General features: G+C 40.2%; 1 protein-coding gene across 3 annotated transcripts in view; it reads right to left on the bottom strand.

The window, feature by feature from the left end:
• st6galnac3 (ST6 (alpha-N-acetyl-neuraminyl-2,3-beta-galactosyl-1,3)-N-acetylgalactosaminide alpha-2,6-sialyltransferase 3) overlaps positions 1-23,929 on the bottom strand; it is a 79,018-nt gene that overhangs the window by 39,933 nt on the left and 15,156 nt on the right. For all 3 annotated transcript variants that reach the window (XM_051069871.1, XM_051069872.1, XM_051069870.1), the window contains one exon: positions 5,146-5,340. Coding sequence is in view for 1 of the 3 variants with exons in the window: in XM_051069870.1 (XP_050925827.1) it covers positions 5,146-5,340 (195 nt within the window). In the remaining 2 variants the exon portion in view is untranslated. The remainder of the gene's footprint in view (positions 1-5,145; positions 5,341-23,929) is intronic.

Genomic DNA, 23,929 nt, shown 5'->3' with positions numbered 1-23,929 from the left:
CTTATGATGTTATAGTTTGTAATATACTTTATATGTGTGCACTAATAATATTAAAGTGAGGCTTTGGCAAGCTAAGTTGTGTGATCAGAACATAAAATAAAATGCATTTGGTAATTACGTATAAAAAAAAATATTAATCAGGGTTTTACAGCCCTATATAACTTTCTTTTATTTCCTAAGATTAATGTCACTGTGCCCAGAGCTAACATTGATTAAGTTAATTGAATGTGGGACCTCAGAATACCGAGAGGGACTTACTGGGATAATGCAGAGCAGAGAAGCAAGGAAGTTGCGTCATTTATCTTACTGTATATTTTTTGTATATCTTATTATTCTTTACTGGAGCGAGGGGATTTGTAATGAATCTTCAATAATAGCTCTCAGCTACGTTTTGCCAAGAGAAGAAGAAAGCCCTCTCTGAATCTGAAATGAGAGATTTACTTAATTGAAGCTAATATGCTTGGTTTGTTTTGATGAGATTAAAGTTACTTAAGTGAATGAATGCAAGGAAAAGTTAGAAAAGAGGAAGCATTGTGTCATGACTAAGCCCTGTTTGATCATTTGCTTAATGGAGAATAACTGTAATGCAACTGGTTTGAATGCAATTTGCATTTGTGTTGCTCTCTGGCCGTCTGTTCAGGCAGAGAACGTGAAACTCTCCATCACATGTTCGGCGTTTTAATCAACAAACAAGACAGTTTTGGTGTGAAAACAGAACCCCAGTCAATTCTATGACAGCTACTTGGCTTATCAGCACTCATATGACTCACTGTGCAAACAGAAGACACAGACGATGAACTGCTTAGAAAGGAAACGATGCAAAAACAGTTGATTTTCGTCCTTTCAAGATATAATTCATACGTGAATTACTCCAAACAGAGCTACCTGCTGTTGCCTTTTCTCCCATGTACGCATTCAATCATGGGTCAAGAAATGATCCCTGGACCTCGCCTGGTAGTTCTCCATTTACTGGATGGTTGAGACACACATCCCAACAGCCTTGAGCCATCAGCAGCTCGTCAATCATCACCTGCCCCCCTCCCCCAGCCCATCTCATAACTCCATCACGCCTCTCAGCACACACAGATTGGCTGGGGCTCTGTGGGGAACGCTGGCTGGCTAACTGTATGTGACACACATGGGTTTGTGACTGGAAACCTACTGCTGAGGAGGTGCCCCTGAGCAAGGCATTTACCACACATCTGCCGCATTAGAACTGCTCAGACTGAGGTTGTACATAAACTGTATGAAGCAGAGAATTAGCCAAAAAAGGCATGTGAGTATTTTCCTGCATTAAAAAGGTTCATTCAAGGATAAAAACAACCATCTAAATAGTTTACAGTCACAAAAATAAAAGTGACAGTGAACATTATTAGCTTCCCATGAACACTAATCACATTTACATGCTTTAAGGAAGTGTATAAAACCTCATCTAGTAACTAAAACAGTCAACTGGAGCATTTTTATTTAATATATGCTGCAGGATTGGAATCTAGTTCTCAACAAATCCATGAATATTACATCCTGTAAATCAATCAAATGTTATGGCCTCCTCCTCCACTCAGCCGTGATTCACATTTCAGTTTCATGTTCACGCCGGCGCTGTTTCACAGTGGCATGCTGTAATCGCAAACAGAGAGCACTTTTATAATCCCAATAAATTTGGCACTCTCTGATAAGTACAAAATCACTCAGCAAAGCCTCAGATTTTAATGCATGAGTGAGTTAAAAATAAAGTAGGTTATTTAAAAAAAGCAAGCTTAATTCCGGGGACACGGTCTTCATTAAATTACAGCACTGGGGATGTGAACTTAACCTTGACGTTCATTAGAATGCTCTAAACACGATTAATTAATAAGCAATAATTATTACATTAGCACGCCAAGTCCCAGTGCAAGATGCCTCCCTGGGACTTAGAAGTCCTTCTGCTTAAAAATTCATTGATTAGCTGAAGCTGTCTGGATGGTTAAAAAATTATTTCATTCCAAATGCTTCTCTTGGGGCACACGCATTAAACTAAACAAGAAAAACACAGTTTGTGTCTGAAATGTCATTTCAGAAAACAAATGGATGCAATAAAGAATTATATTAACTAAATGAGCTAGGGACGGCAATACTGGTCAGTTTGTTGGTTGGTTTAGGCTCAGAATTAAATATCATTTAATCAGTAAATGTGAACTAACTAACTAACTAACTAACTAGTATTACTAGCAACTGTTGGGATTAACTGTTGTGTAGCTAACTGCTAATATTAGCCTACCAATGGAGTCATTTCTATGTTCTGGCGGCAGTTCGACATATGTGCTCTCCCAGGGCCGTATGTTCCCTGGCTGTATATCACACAGAACAGGAACCTGAAAAAGATGTTCCCCAGCTCTGTATTTGCTTAATATGACATGGGATACTATGGGAACCCATCAACACTTGAGGGAACTTATCAAATGGATTAGTGTTGTTGTGTTTGTATAGATGTTTTGAAGCCTTAAAAACTGGATAATATTTATAATATTTTAACACATCTGAACACAATGGGACACATTTATATTTAGTAAATATGATGGACATATCTTACATGACAAAACATATTTAAAATATGAAGATTAGCTTAATTAGATATTTTGCAGGCACTCTAATCTGCATGAATACTAACACTGAAACACACAGGGTTTATCTTTATTTATGCATGCATAAATAAAAAATAAAAAAGTCATACTTTCATTTACAGGTTAGTTCAGAAAGCCATTTGGCCCCACCATTAAAAACTGTTATTTGTAGAAGTTATGTTGCTGCTCATGATGCTAGAGTGGTTTTCTGTTTACACAGTTTAATGCTCTTGATGAGAAGACACAGATGCTTCCTTGCAACTGATTTACACATCACTAAAGCCTCTACTAGCTGACTCTACTTTTAATGGTGCAACCAGAGTTTGAAAATCAGTTTAAACTAGCTTGTAGCTAATTAGAACTTAAGGAGGACTTCACACAAAAACCCTAATAACGGACAAATGAAGAGATTTCTCATTGAAATTATTCAAAAATATAAGCACTTTCCCCCATGTTGGTTATTGTGTACATTTCAAAGAGCCTGTATGTTCTCAGGTCAAAATGAAAATATTGAGTTTCTGTCTCCATCTGACCAGAGGCACGAATGTAAAGTGCCACAAGACAAATGTTTTCTATTTCGCCTGAAAAGCAGAGTGGGAACAATTTATCACACCTGGGGACAGACTCAATCAAATGAGGAAAATAAGGCAGACCATTCCCATGCTACTGGGTTATGCATTATACATGCTCGCGAGAGGTTTATAACACCTCAAATGACACCTCACCGTGGATCTGGTAAGACTGCCTTACTGACCGGGAGAAATATTACTGCTTCTTAAGGTGTTGCTGTGTGCTTAACAGATGCTGACAGCTCACACGGCAGGATTTCACTCCGAACGTAATCACTTACGACACCCGGCACAAGAGTATCACCTTGACCAGACCTCCACGTTTCTGTCCATCTATTGTCAGAAAATTTAAGGAGCGTGCAGAACACTTTTGGTGCTCAAGTTCAGGCCGATCGCTGCCCCTTCTGATTTGCTATAGAGAACTCACTGGTGGGGTAATTTGAGCCGAAAAGAGCCTAATTCTGCAGAAACTGCCAGTCTTTTCCTATGATTTGCATAAAACTCCATGAGGAGAGGGCAGTGATTTAAACAGGCTTGTCTGGAAGCAGAGGGAGGCGCAGATGTACAGATTGGTGTACGACGTGATTGCCTCTGGGCCCATGTTATGTTGGATGAAACTCTCCGGAGGCAGGAAATGACGCTCCGCATTAATCTGCCAATATCAGCCCGCTGAATATAAGGCATCCACTTCTCATGAAGGACCAGCGCATCCATCGCAACTTCAGCTCTAGATGTGTCGCTACACAAACTGAAAGCACAATCCTCATTCCCCATCAGCCGGAAATGCTGCACACATCTAGAAATGTATGATTTGCCTGCGTGACGGTTCAATATCCAGCAATATGAACACAATTTCAGTTTTCACCAGCTGCCTCCCCAAACAACAAATACACAGCTTGGTTTTTACATTTTGATGTGGTGGGAATTAAAAGGCTTTGATATTTCAATTTCCATAAACTGTGCGGGGAGTATACAGCGCAGAGCTGTTTGAAGACAGAAGAATAGGATGACGGACATGGGTGTTTGAAATTACAAAGAAATAATGCACACAAGAGACATCAAACAGGCGTTTTCAGATCCATCACAGAGAACCTGATATAATACATTTTAAAAATCATCAAGGAGGTGCCGTGCTTTTGTAAGAGTGCATTTAAATATACCTTCATTATTGTGGCAATGCTGTGTGATGGGAGGTTAATGTTAATGCAGGGTTATAGAATATGAATGCACCATAAAAGAAAAGGTTACCTGTATATGACGTAAGTTATAAAACTCACATTGTAATATGACAAATGTAGAAAGGTTAATTGTAGAACGTTACATCAATGCCTTCGTCGTAAGAGCACAGTGGAAAAATGATTTCCACTGAAGACACTGTGTACGTGAAAGTAAAAGTATAGGACATGAGAGGATGTTAATGTTAGCTAGACTAAGCTTCTATAATAATTACTAATGAAATATTTACTCTGTAATTTACAATCTACTTTAAATGCTTAGAAGTTTCTTGCAGCCGGTCCAGATCTCTAACACTTTGTCCTTTCTCATCATTTCTTCGTCATCATTTACCTATTATCATATTATCATTTAGCTACGGAGTGAGCACACAGGTCAAACCGGACTTGTGCTCAGGCACGGTACAGCTCGTCTAATGTGAGTAACCCCTGAGTCATCTTGTGAGTGACAGCTCTACTCTCTGACTTTATTGGCATTATCAGCTCAAAACATGGCAGGACAGTGCCCAGACTCATGAGACTACAAAGCAGCTCATTTCCAGTCTAGTCTTATACTAACAACCAACCATGCAGACAACAAAAAACACAAAACTTTCAAAAAACAAAGTGACATTTTTTCAGTTTCAGCTTCAGAAATAGACCAAAAATGGAAACATCAGACAACACAGTGTGTCTACTCATGTGAGCTGTGCGTTGTGTTTGCTGACATGTATATGTGTACATTTACTTAACGTCCCTCACCTCCTGTTTGGGGATGCTGACATAGCCCAGGTGAGGCTTGAAGGCCTTGTATGGCTGCTTGGAGAATATCCAGTGGCTGCTGAACGTCTGACCGAAAACAGGCTGCAGGAGGAAGTAAGGCTTCTCCGAGTAGTTCACCACGACCACGAAGAGCGACACAGCCACGATCAGACTGGTGGCAATCAACGACTTCCTCTGTGGAGGGAGAGAGAGTGCACTTATGACAAGTCTGAGTTATGCACAGAACCAGACTGTTTAATCAAATCTTCATTTTGATTTCTTTATTGTCAGTAGTTTAACAGTTTGAACTGAAGAGTAAACAAAAAAGTAGAGGCTTTCCAGCTGCATCATAAATCTGCCAGTAGTTACAGCTGACAAACACTGTATGATGTGTGGCTGCAAATATACTCTGAAACAGAAAATTTGGTTCATAATAAGTATATGCTGCATAAAAACAACAAATACAGTGTAGAACAGCAAATATATAATATAACAACCAGTCAAGAGAGAGGAGGATGATTAAAGAAATATTTTGTTGCACACTTATAATAAAGGTTATCAGATACATTTCTAAACATATTTTACTCAGTCTAAATGTATTATCACACTGTGTAACACTGTGCTTTCAGTAATGTGAGTTGCATAAACCTAGATGAAAAGTCAGAGAGCAAAGTAACATCCTCAACTTTCACATGACTGAGCAGAAGAGGCAGGGAGGAGGAAATATTTGGTGCAACAGCTGCATCCAAGTGTCATGACAAATGTTTTTAAGTTGATACTTGAAAGAAGTCAAAACTTTAATTCTAGTATTTTAGTTGAAGGAAAGTTGTATAGTTTAGTATTACTGCATTATAGAGGATATTCACACTGTAAATATATAAATATAGACGTTACCCATAAATGAAAGAATAGTATATCATGTCTTTCACATCTTTTTCTGAACATATTTCTCTGTGATTTCGTCAGCACTCTCGCTCACTGTATTGTTTGTCAGTGCTCATGTTGCATTCATGTTGCAGCACAGCAGTGGTAATTAGTAATTTGATTCGATATGTTTGTTAAGCTGAGCTATTTCTATTATTTGTTTGTATTATTTGTTTATTGTTCTGATATACAGCAAACAGGCACATGACAACTGATCAGTTTTGTTTGAGCAAACGCACATGAAGTGGTCAAACTTTGGGAAAAAATATCACCATGGCAACAAGCGGGCATTTTGACTGACATCCTGCAACGCAGACTGGTTTGTTTTTAGGATACGATGTCAAGATTGTGATCGTATGTAAACATCCTTAAGATAAAAATGCACTCATCGAGCACTTTATTAGGAACACCATAGTAACACTGGGTATGGCCTTCCTTTGCACTAAGAACAGTCTCAGTTCTTCGTGGTATGGATTCAACAAGATCTTGGACACATTCCTTTGAAATTCTGCTCCATGTGGACAGGATTGCGTCACATAATTTCAGCAGATTTGTCAGCTGCACATTCATGCTGCCGATCTCCTGTTCTCCCACATGCCAAAGGTGTTCTGTTGGACTCAGATCTGGTGCCTGGGGAGGCTCTTGAAGTACAGAGAGCTGTCCATGAAACCAGTCTCAGATTACTTCTGCTTTGTGAAATGGTATATTATTATGTTGGAAGTAACCATTAGAAGATGGTAAATTGTGGCCATAAATGAATGCACATGGTCGGAAACAATGCTCAGATAGGCAGCAAGAAAACATTCCCCACACCATTACACCACCAGCAGCAGCCTGAACTGTTGACACAAGGCAGGCTGGGTCCATGAATTCATACTGTTGATGCCAGGTTCTGTCCCTACCCATGTTTTTCCAGCCTTCACCTGCACAGTCTTGATGAGCCTGTGTCCACTGCAGCCTCAGATTTCTGTGCTTGGATGACAGGAGAGGAACCTGACGTGGTCTTCTGCTGTTGTTGTATCTATGTCAAGGTTCAATATGTTGTTCATTCTGAGATGCTTTTCTGCTAACAACAGCTGCGGAGAGTGATTATCTGAGTTGCTGTAGCCTTTCTGTCAGCTCCAACCAGTCTGGCCGTTCACCTCTGACCTCTCCCATCAACAACATGTGTCCGTCCACAGAACTGCCACTCACTGGATGGTTTTTTATTGTTTCTCACACCACCCAGAGTAAAAACTCCTGAGACTGTTGTGCATGAAAATCCCAAGAGTTCAACAATTTCAGAGTCACTCAAACCAGCTCATCTGGCACCAACAATCATGCCACAATCAAAGTCTCAGTCACTGAGATCATATTTTTCCCCATTTTGATGTTCGTTGTGAACATTAACTGAAGCTCCTGATCTATATCTGCGTGATCTTATGCATTGCCATGGCTGAGTGTATATGTTAACTGTGACAGCGTGCCTCCTATGGGTCATTGAAGATTCATGGGAATGCGCCTTACTCAGGTCACTTCGATGTTTTACTGGTGAGAAAAGAGCACTCTTACAGTGAGAAGTTGCTCAGAGCAGCTTCATAACATGGAGGGCAGACAGTGTTAAATTCAATCATTATTTTTCGATTCAACACAGATGACTCATGGGAACCTCTTCCCTTCATTTTCACCTCAGATGTTGATACATATCAAAAGATTTCTCTGAAGTCCTCCTTGTCCTCAGATGGTCAATTTGCAGAGATTAAAACTTAATCTCTGCTCATTGACACATAGAATATCTACTTTTCACTCAGTCATAAAGTTATTATACTTCAGAAAAGTTGAGATGGCACACAGTTGAAAAGTTGCCATCACATTTTTAGCCATGCTAATGGCAGTGCAATGGCTGTAGGGAGTCCACCACTTTTGTTCAGACTGAAATATCTCAACCATTATTGGATGGACTGACAATCATTTTTGCACATATGTTCATGGTTCATGCTACTGGTGACTTTTTATCAGGTTCCACCAGCAGGTTGATGTTTGTGGTTCAGAGTGAAATATCTTACCAACCAAAGGATGGATTGCCATGAAATCTGCTACAGATATTTTAGGATAAATTCTAGTGACTTTAATGATCCTCCAGCATTATACCTGCCTAACTGTCAGCATGTTTAGCATCATCACTGTGAGCAGATGTTAGCATTTAGCTCAAAGCACTGTTCAAAGCCTCACAAAAGCAGTAGCTCTGCCTGAGTATGGATTCTTTGTCTTGTTCACTGTGCACAAATATAATAATCTAGTTTCTGTTTCAGCATCTCTATTAATAAAGCAGCAGCTGGTGCGTCATTGTTTAATACATTGCAAAGCAGCAAAATGATTGTCTGGAGGTAAGAAGTATTATGGCCTGGCAGAAAGAGCTGAGAGTGATGAATAATGGATAAGAGATGGAGGACGAGGAAAGGTCTCACAGAGGAGAGGCTATTGGCAGGGCAGAGCTGGAGATCAATGCACACAAGAGAGAAAGAATCAGACAGAGATGAAAAAAATCTGTGGTATGCAACGACATCTTAGAGCCTGAGGTGATGATAGATTTCAATGGAGTCAGAGACGTTTTTTTTTTCCAGGAAACTTCAATAATGTGCTGCTAACCTAACAGACAACACCGGTGGGAAACTGGATTTTTAGGAAGGTGGTATTTCACAGATTCTTTGAAGTTATCTGATGGTGAGAAGATTGGATGTGGCGCGACGTAATGGTGAAACCCCCACAGCCAAAGTGCCTGCACCACCACGAGCTCTGATCTCCAACATCAAACGTCCCAAAGGAGCAGCTGGAGGCTTCGCTTCTCCGAGACGAGATCAAACATGCAAGGGGTGGGGGAGGGGGTGGATGAAAAAGACGGTGACCATTTGCTGCCCTGACAAGCCTATCACACTTTACCAATTGCATGTAGGTTACATCATGCATCATTTCATGGCATTACCACCCATCTTTGATCACAAACAGAGGGGTCTCAACTTTGATCTTGTATGAAATGACACAAAGAGGACAAATGAGAAATTCTCTATTGTCACTCACTTTAAGTATTTTACAAAATAACATATATCTACTGTTCTTCCTTCATTTCCTGAAGGGACAGTCAGTCTGTTCTAGGCCATTCTGACGAAAAAACAAATGGCATTTTCAGAAAATGTGCTGTAATAGCTAGTCATCAAGAATACATTATGGAGCATGAAACCAATCTCTTATAAAGCAAGACGGTTCTTCAGGAGGGTAAAAATAAAAAGAAACAACCCGCAGCTCAGGCTGCAGAGCTGCAACATCCATCTGTTCTCATAAGGACAGAAAATTTCCTTGTCTCCTTCAACCTCAATCTGGCCACAAATCACAGGGGAAATGATGTGTCAAAGTCTGGAGGCGACTGGAGGGCTCGGCGTGGGCGTAGCGGAGCGCTGAACCTCCACAAGCTCGAGTGTGAGACTCCTGTCCTCATTCGCTCATCCATCAGGGTGATCACAGGTCGGCCTGTTGAGCCGTTTGACAGAGAAGTTGAAAAGCTCGATACTGAGGAAGGAGTACAGTAGTGGAGTAAGGGAAATGGGGACCATTAACACTAGTGGAGAGGCAGCAGAACGGCTATAAAGTCTCAACATTAGAGCTTCCGGTCAATGTTAAAACATTTTGCTTGAGGAATATGACTCCATATGCGGCTGCAACGACCTTGTTTGTGACCATCAAATCAGACAATGATGGCCATTAACTGCAACTGCAGTGCCACTTATGGTTGTAGCCTGGGGACGTTTCATTTAACACACCCAGACCAAAAAGCTTTGAGGGGGCTATTTTTAAAGGTGCTAAAACCTACTCTGAGCAGGTATTGATCTCAGCTCTCAGACAGACTGTGTGGGATCATTGAGACCCGGGACACGAGGGAGTCATAATTCCCAGGGCTGTGACTAACAACTACTTCCATTATTAATTCATCTGTTGAGTATTTTCTTGATTAATAACTGGTCTACAAAAGTTCAGAAGACTGTGAAAAGTGACAAATATCTTCTTGTTTGTTTCATCTTGTAGAAGCAGCAAATGTTCACATTTGAGATACAATCAGAAAATGTTAACATTTTGTCTAAAAAAAAAACAAACAAAAAAAGACTCAAAACAATTATCTAAATTGTTGCTGATATTCTTTTACTGACACAGCCATAATATCACTGTAAGACTCAAGGGGGACTTTTTCTGCATTGAGTAATGTATGTTTACAGTGTAGTAAGGGATCTGAATACTTCCTCCACCACTGATAATAGCATGTTTAATATGAGGATATAACATTTATCTGCTCACTATTCAGTATCTCCAGGGCTAATCTGAAAATAAATGTCTAAACACTGCTTTCTGTATCAATCACTGCATGGTTTCTCCTACTTAATGTAAACCAAATAGGCAATAAATTTGTGAATTACTGAATAATCAACAGGTAGCACCCCATTCAGTTGCATGATGAATGAAAACTCAAAGCAAATTAGCTGTTTATTTCCCCATATATAATGTGCAATCAAAGTTTCACCTCCATCAGGCTCTATCTGGGCATGAAGAGAATACAATTTCCCCACAAAGACTGACGCCACAGCTCAGTAAACAACAGGACCACACTGTAGTTCAATCCAAAAAGCTAATCGCGATGGGTATTGGAATAATGAGAGGCTCAACCTGAAGAAAATGGCTCATGAAAAAACATATCTGGTAGCTATTTTCGAGTGCCTCCTGAGCAATGGGGGAAAAAAAACAGAAAATTACATTTGCAATGCAAAAACGCTACCTCCCTGGTACCTGATTCTTGCCACCACGGTCCAGCGAGCAGTTAAAATCCAATTTCAATTAAGGCGTTTGAGAAAATATTTACCAAGTCTTTCTCTCACTCTTCCTCCTCCTTCTCTCTTTTTAAGCCTCAGTCTCTTCAGGGCCCTAAGACAGGAGCATAAACAAAGAGCCACTCTTGAGACCGTGAGTGGGGTCCAGACACATAACTTCATTCGTGTCATATTTCCAGCTAAAGGTCTCACTTCAAAAGTCATCCGAGTACAAGATAACAAACTGTTCTTTTCCCAGGAGGAGGAGGAGGAGGAGGAGGGATCGACTTTTTGCTGCTGGTAACACGGTCATGCACAAGTTCCTCTCCAAATTTCACCCATAGGACCTCTGACTGCCACAAGAACTGTGAAAGAGAATTAATACAATTTGTACATGTTACTGCATTCATGTTGGGCTATATGATTAATTCCATTCATGAGCTATTTACACCGGTCTTTTGGGGTTTTACTCATTATGTGAGCACATTTTTGTTTTCCCTCTGTTTCAGTTTCCAGTGAAAGTGAAAGAACTACTTTACCTTCAGTAAAAGTTCTAACAGCTCGTTGTAAAAATGAAGCAGAGATATTATTTAAAAAATGTGTTAAAAGTACTAATGGGCTCTTTTTATAGTGTTATATACAGTATGTAGTGGGATTTCTATCACTGATGTGTTAATGCACGAGCAGCATTTTTGTTGTAGTTTGTCAAGGTGGAGCTGATTTTATAAAGTAGTGGGCTGTTTAATCCATCAATAACAAAGTCCTTAAAACCTTATTTTGCAGTGCAGTAAGGACATTTCAGCCATTCATCCATCCATTATCTATACCGCTTATCCTTTGAGAGTTGGAGCCCATCCCAGCTGACATCGGACGAGAGGCGGGGTACACCCTGGACAGATCGCCAGTCTATCACAGGCCTGACATATTCACACACATTCACACCTTGGGGCAATTTAGAGTCACAAATTAACTTGCATGTCTTTCAACTGTGGGAGGAAGCCAGAGGAAACATGTGCAAGCACAGGGAGAACATGCAAACTGTACACAGAGCGACATGGGCGAATTGGGGTTCAAACCGTGAACTTTCTTGCAGTGAAACAAAAACTTCTTGAATGAAGCTGATTTGGGTTGAAATGTTCTCTTTATTATTTTCTGCACTGGCAGATTTTCTTTTTCACTTTTCAAAAGAAAATAAATCTTTGAGGAACCGGATATTTTTTCACTGAATTATTCTTTTGCAAGTTTTAGCAGCTCATCATCTGTTTTGTATGAAAAATAATAGAGTGGAGTAAAAAATTCCCTCTGAAATGTAGCGGAGTAAAAGTATAAATTAGCATAAAACGGAAATACTTAAGAAGGACTATTTCAGAAATCAGCATTTCATTGTGTTAAGGACCTAAAGTAGAGTTTAACTATTGCAAAGAAAAGTGTGTAGAAGCATGCTGTATTCACTCAGAAGTGGAGGGATGGATGCTGCAGTGTGAATGAACGAGCAGCAGCGAAGCTCACATGGGAGGTTTATAGCCTGCTGATCCCCACTGAGCCCAGCAGAGGGGGCAGTCACCTCACACAGCTGTCATGTGGCGTTCAGATGGGACCAGAGGAGCAACAACTACAACCTCTTATCTTAAAAAAGGATCTGTAGAGTTCCTCTGACTAAAGATCTGCTCTGGAGAAAGCTTCCAAACATTCACTCTTTTTTCTTACTGAGTTACAGAGCATTGATCATCAGCCAGACTCCAGCAGCAGGAGGTTTATTTTCAGACTGACTACATCAGAGGGGTCACATGCAAAGACATAGAGGTTTTTACTCTGCAAATGCAAACAATCCATTCATTTACATTTTACTTTGCATGGTATTTGTCAATAGTCTGGTTTGTCAATAGTCTGGTTAGACTAAACCACCATCTCTCAAAAAATCGCTTTTTGTTCTAACTTGTTAAAACTTCAAAAGGCTTTTCAGACCAAATAGTGTTAAAGACCGGTGCCGCAACAGAATTCGAAACCAGCAATCACTTGTGCTCAGTATTTAATTACAACTGTACCCGATACTTGATTGCAACACTGAGCGAGTGAGCAGAAGCTGCTGACAGTCTGCAGGAATTTCTTCAGCATCACCACCAGTCATTAGGAAACTGCATGCTTAAATAGCACTGGGGGACAAATCGTTGTCTTTAAAATAATTTATCGAACATTCACTGCCTCCAGCTTCTCAAATGTGATAGTTAACTGCTTTTCTCGGTTTTGTATCATTTGATCACATCTGAAGACACCTCCCTCTGTGATTCTGTGATGGCATTTTTCATTGTTTTCTGACACTTTATAGATTAAATGATCGGTAAGTAAATTGAAATAGTCAACCAATTAATGAATAATGAAAACATAATCGCTAGTTGCAGTGCTACATGATATCAGCTATACTGTTTATACTACTGCAGCTATTGCTTTCATATCTCTAAGAGTTTTAGACGATTGAGAGTGATGTTGAAAATCAATTTGCATTAGAAGAGAAATATTGGATTTTTATATAATTATGGCATCAGTGTGATAAAGTCTCTTGATATGTGAGGTTTTTAATTTGCTGGATTAGCCAAAATACGACACTGCAGTGTAGTTATTTTATCTTTGAATAGTTTCTGAATTGCTTGGGGAAAAAAATGTGGACTGTATTTACATCTACAGCTCTGTGACAAACTCAGCTTGCTGATGAAGATCATATGATATGATTGAAAGCTCCAACACAGACAATGGATGCTCCTTACAGTGAGACAGCTTTCTTAGTCCCTAAATTAGTTTCCAGGAAAGTGTATCAGATCCCAACGTAGACCGATCTTGTAATATTAAATTCAATACACAGTGATGGACAATTTTTCTCTTATCGCTCACTGTTACAGTCAAGCCCAACCTGATTAATCTGTGATGTTTTATATCAAAAGACGACTAATGATTGAGATCTAATGATGAGTTCATCCTCCCTTTTGAGGGATTGTTAACTCCTGTTTAGGGATCACTTTGTGGGAGATGTCTATTAGGACAAGTGGGAAGCTGTTCTTTGTTGCAGTGTATTTCATAATTCATAATAAGTAAGTCTTTGTTCAGAGTTCATCTTTAAAGGTCCACGCAGTACAAATGAAACTCTGGTGATGCCTGATATGGTCAGTGTTTCCTTCCTCCAGCACAATAACAAAATGTCCTGACGCTGCTGCCCTTGATGCATCCTACTTCTGTATCACCCTTATCAGCGGTGACATATGAAAAGAAAATCCTTCAATCCAGGTCAAATGAGCACTAATCTGCTCTGTTGGCATGATACTGAATCATTATGGTACAGAGCATCACAGAGAATCTTAATCTGCTCCCAAAAAGGAATCTGTTTGTTTTTAGTGGATGAAACTCTGCAGGGGGCAACAATAAAGAGGAAACACCCCTTTCATCCACTTGTTTTTTTCACAGCCATAAACATCAATACTGTAAATCCCAGTCTTAATCAGTAGATATGGATATAAACGTTGAGTGCAAGTGTGCATCAGCACACGTGTACCCGTATGCGTGACAGTGATGGGGGGAAGCAGCAGTCAAAACTCATTTGACTAATGCATATCTGATATCAAATGGAACATAATCCCCACAAGTATAAAGGATTAAACACTCTACAATATTCACTTCCCCTTCTGGATCCAGAAAACTTTGGGGCGAGGGAAAAAAAAAACACAGCACCATATGTTCACAGACACAGTTTGGTGAGCTCTACGCTCTGCTGCGTAGGCTGATGCTGCTCACTCTCCTGAGAAAGTGAAGAATTTGTCACAAAAAAAGAAAAGAGAAGGCTGCTCTTTGTGGCACTTGGAGAAGATGAAAGTGTGAATATCTGTGAGAGCAGACCTGTCAGAAACAAAGCATATAGAGGTTTTACATACACTGGGAGTTATTCTGCTGCCATAAAGAGAGACTGACATCACTCTCAGTTTCTTCCATAACAACGATCTCTCCCAGGATGAGGATCTGTGTTTCATTTGATCACTCTCTGCCTCAGGTGGATAACATACCTAATGTAACCCACAAAACCACAGGAGAAAAGTACAGTGACAAAGTACATTTACTCAAGTACTCTACAATTTCAGGTACTTGCACTTTTTTACTTGAGAAATTCGATTTTGTGCAAAACATGAGGAAAATATTGTGTTTTAAAGTTTTAGTAACTTGATTCTGATGATCAATTACAGATTATTAATATGAAATATTACTAACAAATAAATGATGAGCTGTTATCATTGATTACAGTGCAGCGTACAATGCCATGAAGTGCTTAAAACTGACCCCAGCTTTACCAGATTCTACATTAAAGTTCAGCTTATTAGTCATATGTAGGTTAACACAGGGTCAGTGGTACAATGAAATACACGAGATATAAATAAAACATCACACCATACTACACTATATAAAGTGATGCACAGATTAATGCATCAATTATGATCTAATAATAAAATATGGATTATGCTATAATGAGTTATTCTTGGTTATTTTGCCTTTGGTATTTCAGATATATATCCTGCAGTGCACTACACTGCTGCGTAAGTAAGATCTGAGTACTTCTTCTACCACTGGCTATAACACCCCCACAGTCATCACTGACATGATGTGGACCAAAATAAACTGGAGCTGAAATGATGAGCTAATTAAATGAATACTTAATGGACAGAGTGATAATCAGCAGCTATTTTTGATGATCAATTAATCGCTGACAAAATTGATCACAAGAGAAGATATTTCATGGTCTGGGTGTTTTAACACCCTGACACTCGCATGTTGGGTAGGGGTCACACACATTATTGACAGAGGTCAGACACACTCACCAGGGCAGAGTTGCATACACACACACACACTTCCTGTTCTTCATGGCAGCATTTCTTTACTGATACCCCATAGAAACTAAAACAATTGTTGCTTAAGGGGGAGTTCAGGTCTCTTTTAGAGGAGCTTCCCCGTAATCTGAATACTGAAATTCAACACAGTATTTGTGTAAAAGCTTATAAACATTTATGCACAGTATCTAACTTAGTTTATATATTTTTGGACATTTTACAGCCTCTCAGTTGCTGTTGTTCTCTTTTCATTGCTATTTATGAGTTATTGTTATTATTTTATCTTTCATAACTTCTGTTTCTTTATATCCCTGCATGTTTGTTTAACTTAATAAAGTGTAAATCAAAAAATAATACACAGTGTGAAGACAGGGACAGCCTAGTTATGAAGATGCAGTAGCTCCATATATTAGACCACGTGCTCCAGTCACTTGTGCTTTATGGCCAAACGGAGACTAAATGTGGCAAAAAGCAAATGTTGCCTGTTCTATAAAACCCACAGCTTCTATTGTCGAGGGTTATATTTAGAGGGAACACAGAGCCAGAATGTCTCGCGGCATTCGGCCAGTCACAGAAAAATGACTTCTGTTGCTCACTTAGCACAAGAGCAATTTCAGCTTTATCATACTGTAATATCTGAGTTTTTAAGTGCTGGCTCTTATAGTCTGGAGATGGCCAGCGGGCAGAGGAGACCACACTGCTGGCCAAGGACAAGGCTACTGTATAGTAATGAATCAGCTGCTGTCCATCCACCACAGATGTCCTAAATTTAAGCCACAAACCGGAGCACCAGAAAACTAGTTTGCAAGAGAAACTTACCCGAAGTCGAGAAACACAATTAAAGGCAACAGCACACGGTACAAAGAGCAGATGCTGCACATCAAGTTCTGTATTTCTGTGAAATACTTTGCAGCAGAATAGCAATTATTCGCCCTCTCTCCTTGTATTTGAAGGGCGAAGGCAGGGGGGAATCTCGCTGTTGAGAAAAACATCGACCACAGAAAATCCATTTCAATTTGCCAAATGCCAGTGCAGGATTACTGACATTTAACAACTGATATTTCCCCTGAAACTCAGTGGTATCCCTCCATAACTCCATAATAGAGCCTCATCTCATTGATAGTGATTACACACAGCATGGCTGCTTACACTGAGAAATTTGAGTATATATATCACCAGTGCAAACTACAGAATCTGAAAGGATTAGACAGGCGGACTGTGTCACCAATTTCCTTCTCAAGTTGACTAAACAGACGTCCAGCCTCTGCAGAGATTTTCCTAAAGGTGTTATTTGTTAAAGAAATGTGTCTGACAAGGAACCTTCTTCCTCAAGGCTGCTGGTGACAGAAAGAAACACATGCACGCTGAATTTCTAAGTAGCTCTGCGACCCTCAGAGGGATGATGACTAAGATACCTTGAGGTTACAGATGCATTGTTCTAACTGGCAAGATTATCTGTATTTTCTTCAACAGTTGTAGCTTTCAAGAGATGATCTTGCAACAAAAACACAACTCCATCTTTTACCAATGGAGGGAGAAACACAGGAAGAAGCAGGAAAAAAACTGTTCACAAACTGCTCACATTCTACTACACCTGAGACAATTAGTCAATTAACTGATTGATATTAAGTTAGAGAGATATATAAAAATCTGACCTGTGGTGGCGCTAGAGGAAAAGTCAACAAACTGATTACAATTAATTCTGAGGAGAGCATGAATGCATGTACCAAACTGCATGATAATCCATTTAATAGCTGTTGAGACATTTCACTCAAAACCACAAGTGTCAACCTCAATGTGGCTCACAGTCATTAGGATCCATCCTCTGGGTACCATGAATGTCTGTACAAATCCATCTTACAGTTACTGAAACATTTCAGTCTGCAATACCGTGGTGGAGCGACTGTGGTTCTTGGAGCTTTGCTACAAAAACTCCTAAAGGGAAAAGTCAAACTTAAAGCTGCAGAAGCGGAGATATCCTGATTTTGAGGTCCAGAACTGTTGGATCCTATAATTCCCAGAATGCAACTTGATTGTGTGTTTTGTTAGATGTCTGCCTGGGAAAAGCCCATGTCTTAATGCATATTAAACCCCAATATCCAACCTGAGATAACTCACAACATTGCCAGGGTTGTTTGTAAACTCGTCCTTGATCCATAAAATTGGTGAAATGCCCCTTTAGGTGGCACCTATTTAGATACTTTATGCTTCTTCCCTGAATGAAAGATAATGTCTATCAAGATGAGGGTGTGGAGGAATGTACTTTATCTTCCTGAGCTGTGGAACAAATAGGATATGATGAACTGGATAACGAATGTTACATTTAAGACATTTTTTAAGTCATGTCTCTCTCCCAGTTCATGGTCTGGGTTTTTTTTTAATTGGAGAGAAAATCTGACTCAGCTGAATCCTCTTTGTTCCAAGCTGTGGATATTTCTCCAAGATTTCCAATCACAAAATCATTCAAATGATTTTCCAGCAGCTTTTTGTTTTTCATTAATCCTTTTACACTGCGAATGTTCTCTAAGAGCTTGAACAACAGCATTATGAAACTTAAATGGAGCAGGTGTTACACATGATAAACAAACCAGCCAGGTGAATCAAAGGCCACCGAGCAGCCCCGCTATGTGGCACACGCAGGTGTTCATTCTGCAAAATAACAATAAAGTTTGCACAGTCACAATCAAGCCTCTGCGGCATTGCTGCAGTGTGCTGGCAAATCTGAAGGATGGGAGATGTGGCATTTAACATGTGCGTGTGTGGGTTGGGGTCTGGGAGGTGGTAGCAGTGTCAGAGTCAACAACAAAAACAAAAACAGCAGCAAACACCTGCAGTCATTGGGGGGAGATCAATAAGAAGCCAAAATACAAATCTGGACAGACAAAACCATCACAAAACCGCCTGTGAAAGCTCAACCACAACAGCGTGACTCCACAAACAGCGGCGCAGGTTCCTCACAAAACAGTAGCAGGACTCGCAACATACCCAGAGCACACGGCATTTTGAACCGCTGTCCATTTCCTTTTTTTCATAATGACCACAACAACAGAAAGTTCCAGGGCACAGGTGAGCATAAAAGCAGATGGGGGATTATATATCATGGAAAAAATTGACTGCACTTTATTTAATACCCTCACTTAACCGCCAGGCTCTATTTGTGTCTGTCAACCTCTTCAGCTCACGGAGGCAATCAGCCTCCCAGCGCTGGCGCCCAGAGCACAGCCGGGCTTCCATCGGGGATAATAACACTGGCACTGAAACCTTTTATTAGCTGGCTTGGTCAAGAGCCCTCAGGAAGGGAGCCTATACTATGACCAGGCCTGGCTCCCACTGAGCACATCACTGACTTTACAGCACAACCTGACACTTCAATAAGAGAGAGGACAGGAGAGTGAATCAAAGCCGGGATATTTGTCAAGGATATCTGATGCTGTATATGTCATCCACAATTTTGCAGCAGGATGAAAATAAATCCTAACATGTCAGGGCAATAAATTAAGCTAAAAAGCCAGTCAGGAGGGAGCGGGTGTGGCGCAGAGTCTACAGTTGAACAACACTAATGCAATTACAGGGATTTTCTGCTTGCTCAGAGGCTCGGTTCAAGGGCGGAGCGCAGAAAGCTTGAGGCGAGCTGCACAACATCAGCCATTACTCAGGATAACAGCCCAGCCTGATCCTGCCACCTCACTGTCTGGGAAGCTGTTGAGAAAATACACACAGGATGACAGTGGTCGTGGCCGTGAGATCAAGGGTAATCTACACTTCTGATGCGTCCGGCCTGGATCAAATTGAGCTTTGCTGGTGTGGATTCTTAAATTTTGTGGAGCAAAAATTCATTTGTGAGCAGACATAAATTGTGATCTGAGACTGTCTACTGCTTTCAGCGCCAAGGTTTTATAAAAATATCATGCTGAATTGATATTCCAAATGAAGATCTTACTTTCTCCTGTCCACAGGCACCACTGGAGCTAAATAGGATTCAGTGTTTTGCCTAAGGACACTTGAGGACACTTGAGCAAGGCAAACACTTTAACTGTTTAAGTTTATGCAGAGTCTTCCAGCTCACTCTGACACCCCCTACTCCCCCTTTTGATTCTGTATGACTTCTTTTTTTGTCATTTGGACAGCGTTTTTAAGCTGCATCCAAATCTATGGAGAGCATAACTCCTTATCAAACATGGCCTCTGCTGCTCTGTCTCCTCTGGGGCTTTGGATTGCCCCTGTGCCAATGAGCAGTAGAGGCTTTGCCAGGAGTACAACAAGCTCTAAGGCCTTGCCAAGTGTACAATGTGCAGGGGGGGACTTGCCAAATGTAATCCAGCAATGGTGCAACAGGCTCAAATGAATCCAACTGGCTGGGAGTTGTATGACTGTGTAACTACTTCGTGTCAGGAAACCAACACAAACCGGGGACATAAATAGAAATTTGCGATTAAGAGGTGAAAGTGTGCCACAGGAGAAAAACACTAGAGAAGGAGGTCAATTAACTAATTATTGCATGGACAGGAAATCAATCAAAACATTTACGGAGCTGGAACAATGTCTGGCTATTTTTGCTTGAAAATAACTTAAACAATTAATCAATTACCAAAATAATTGCAAAAAAGATTTTCTGTTGATCGACCACTCAACTGATTGAATAATCATTTCACCCTGATTTTGAAGTGTAAGCAATTCTCACTCACACAAATGCCCAGCAGTAGCTGGTTCCACCTTCTCAAATGAGGGGATTTGCTGATTTTCTCTGCTTTTTCTTTATATCACTGTAAACTTATCTTACAGTATCTTACATCTTAAGATGTAATGAGCATCTGTTGTTATCTTCTTAGTCAATAAAATGATGGACAGATTAATCAACGATGAAAATAATTGTTAGTTGCAGCTCTAATGTTTTTTATACTGCACCATTAAATCTGAAAAATGTGTTGTTCAGTCAGTTTTCTTGCCACTTACTGTTCAGCAAACACACATATCTCAGCACTATCAGACTACATCATATCTCACACAGATTAAGCAACCATTGGTCACTCCTTCATACATACACAGTGTGACATCCATCCGGTATTTGTCATTTCCACGCTGCAGTACCTTTGGAAAATCGCCTCATGGATCGCGTTCTAACCCAAAACTCCAGATTTCGTCCAGGGACCCATCAGGGCCGGATGATGCCATCTGACCACCGGCGATCTGTTGTCTTGGCAGCTCAGCCTCGCAGACTGTGGTGAAGGCACTCAGTCAGTGCACTCAGTGTTTATCTACAGGTAAGAGTTCACATCTGAGTGGAGTGAAGAGGCTGTTCTTAATCCTAAAATGGTGTGTGACCTTTTAATCCTAGAAGAAGTCGCTGTCCACGAGCTGCTGAACGTGAGTGTGCTGCAGACGGATCAGACAAGTTTAAAACAAACATTCTGGCCGACTGATTATCTGACAATTATCCTTCCTAGGACCAACAAGACAAACACTTATAGCAATACAAGATCCAGAAGAAAGTGCTGCTGCAAGAAAATTAAACTATTTCTAGCTGTTTGTTCCCAAGAGAGAGCTGGAGGATAATTTAGGAGCAGTTTGAGATTATAAATGGAACCTGGAATCTTTCTGATCTCAATGATTAAAATGTTTTTTCTTAGCAGAAATACTGGAGACTCCAGACAAGAGTTGAAATGATACACTGATGAAAGAAAATGAATCAGCTTCATCTATTTTGATCATCAATTAAGTAATTTTACAAGAAAAAGAGCTGAACATTACTTTGTTCCAGTTTCTCAAATGTGAGTTTGCTGCTTTTCTTTGTTCGTACATGATAGGAAATTGATTATCTTTTGGATTTTGTGTAAATCACACAAAAGATTTAGGAAATTGCGCTAAACATTATCAGTCATTTCTCAGGCAGAAATGCCAAATAGCCTCTGGTTCCATTCTCTGATTTGTGACTGTTGGTCAGGAAAAAAAAGGCAAACTAAAGACGTCACGATTGGCTCTGACAAATAGTGAATGCCTTTTTTCTTACATGTCATAGACTAAACAAAAGAAAACAATCATCATATTACACAACTGTAAAATGAATCGCTAGTTGCAGCCCTATTCTGACCTTCCCTGACTTTCATGGCTATAATACCCTGTGGACTGATTTCTATGTAAGAGATTCAGGACGAACTTTCAGAGAAAATCCAAAGAATAAGACATTAATTCTCGCTGCCTATGCCATAATGCTTGTCTTCTGCTCCCCTACAGCACCAACAGTGTGCGTCACTAGCTTAGCATAGAAATAGAGTCGGCTAACGTCAACAGAATGACCAGCTCTACGTCTCCACATAAGTACAACAATTTTTTAAAAAGTTTATTTACTTCCACTGCTGGTTTAAAGGTGGGACAACAATGCCCGCCCATTTCGCCTTCATATCCTTTATACAGAATAACAGTGCAATATATATTCCCGCCCTGAACAGTCTGAGAAAAACAGGCCTCTGTGTTTCACCCAGAGCAAGGGAACATATGGAGGCACTGGTTCGTTTCTGAGAGTTTAAATCTTCAGTTTTAACTTCAGTAAAGGCTGGGATTTCACTCTTTTGAAAGCTGAGATTTATTCAAGTCAATGAGTTCTCTGTGATCTTCACCTTAAAAAATTGCTGTTAAATGTTCAACTGTATTGATTACAAGAAGTTTGTACTTTCTCCTGATGCCTAGAAGAATGATGAATTCTTTTCAACATCAATATTGGCTCTGTCCTCTTGTTTTAGAGTAATTAATCTGTAAAACTTCAACCTTGACGTCACTGCCTCAGAAAGCTCCTTTGTCAATGCAAGCAGTAATAATAGGGGCTATGGCCCAGAGGTTCCTTGCGAGTGACATGTAATTTTATACTGCTGACCATGACTGCAATTACAGAGTGGAACTTAATTTGTAGGCTGCCATATCACCTCTTTCATTAAACTCTGGCTGTCTTTTCTTTGTACTTTGTCCAAATCGGGGTGAAGAGGGAACAGACTGAAAAAAAAAAAAACTGCCAAGAAAATGACCAGCGTTGGCAGTCGGGCTCATGTCAGCAGAGTTCAAGAACACCAAATTGGCAGAGCGGCACATGATTAAACCGCCCAGGATTAGTGACTACCTGAACAACATGACCAACAACACATAGTGAGATAAAGTAAAGCTTTAAGTCCTCCCAGATGTTGATAAGATCCCCTGTGTGACCGAAGGGTCAGCCCGCTGGCCCAGTTACTACCACAACTGCTGCAGTGTGGATTAATGCCAGATCTAGAGGTTATCACCCTTGGTTACCACAGTGAATGCACTAACCCCCTGCACTACCTTCTGCAGCAGTGCGTGCATGTGTTTGCACAACAGATGTAGGTTACATTACCATAATAAAGCAGCCACACGCTTAAATGGTACCCTGTTGGCTCAAAAGGCTTTAAAGAACTGATGGAAACAGCAGAGACTTTCTTTTAGGTCACTCAGCCGGGTTTCAGTTAAAGTCAAACTGAATTCTTCTCATTTTGTGTGTTAGGAAATCTAAATCATCGTGATACTATGGCTATTTGTTCATTTTTCACAACATTTTTATATTTGTAGAAACTGACTCTGAATTGTTTATGCATGTTTGCCCCCATTGATAGCCCTGCAGTCAACAGCCTGAACTAGTGACCCTGAAGATCTGAATCTGCAGCTCCTCTCGGTTTATTGAAGCTTTATACTCAGCTCCTCACTGTAAACATGTCCAGTCTACTGTTTTGGTTCACTCTCTCCACTCTCATAGCATCCATCCACTTCTTCCATCCACTGCCCCCAAAAGACCAACAAGTCCTCCAACCTAAATGACCATATCAGGTGTTTATCCCTAAACTAACGATCTGTTTACTTGGTTGCCATGTCGACTTGTCCAATAACATGAATGTTCTCAAGTAAGAAACACAAGAATCTCTCCCATCATTACCTCTCCTCCCACATGACATGGACATGAACACAGCATTAACCTGTAAACGTCTGGGGCTTACGGCAAACTGTGTTCATCAGATGCAAAACAAAAGCTAAACAAACAGCGGTATAGGAGACTTGTACTGTTGAGGGAGAAAAATGTTCTCTTACTGCTGGAATAGAACCCAGACGTTCAAGCTTTTTACTTTTTTTAAAACCATTTTACTAAATAAGTAAAAACAGGATATATACTGT

Source organism: Lates calcarifer, linkage group LG4, assembly GCF_001640805.2.
Source record: "Lates calcarifer isolate ASB-BC8 linkage group LG4, TLL_Latcal_v3, whole genome shotgun sequence".
In the NCBI taxonomy this organism is placed as follows: Eukaryota; Metazoa; Chordata; class Actinopteri; family Centropomidae; genus Lates; species Lates calcarifer.
Note: the sequence above shows the minus strand (reverse complement) of the source record. Positions and strands in the feature narration are given on the sequence as shown.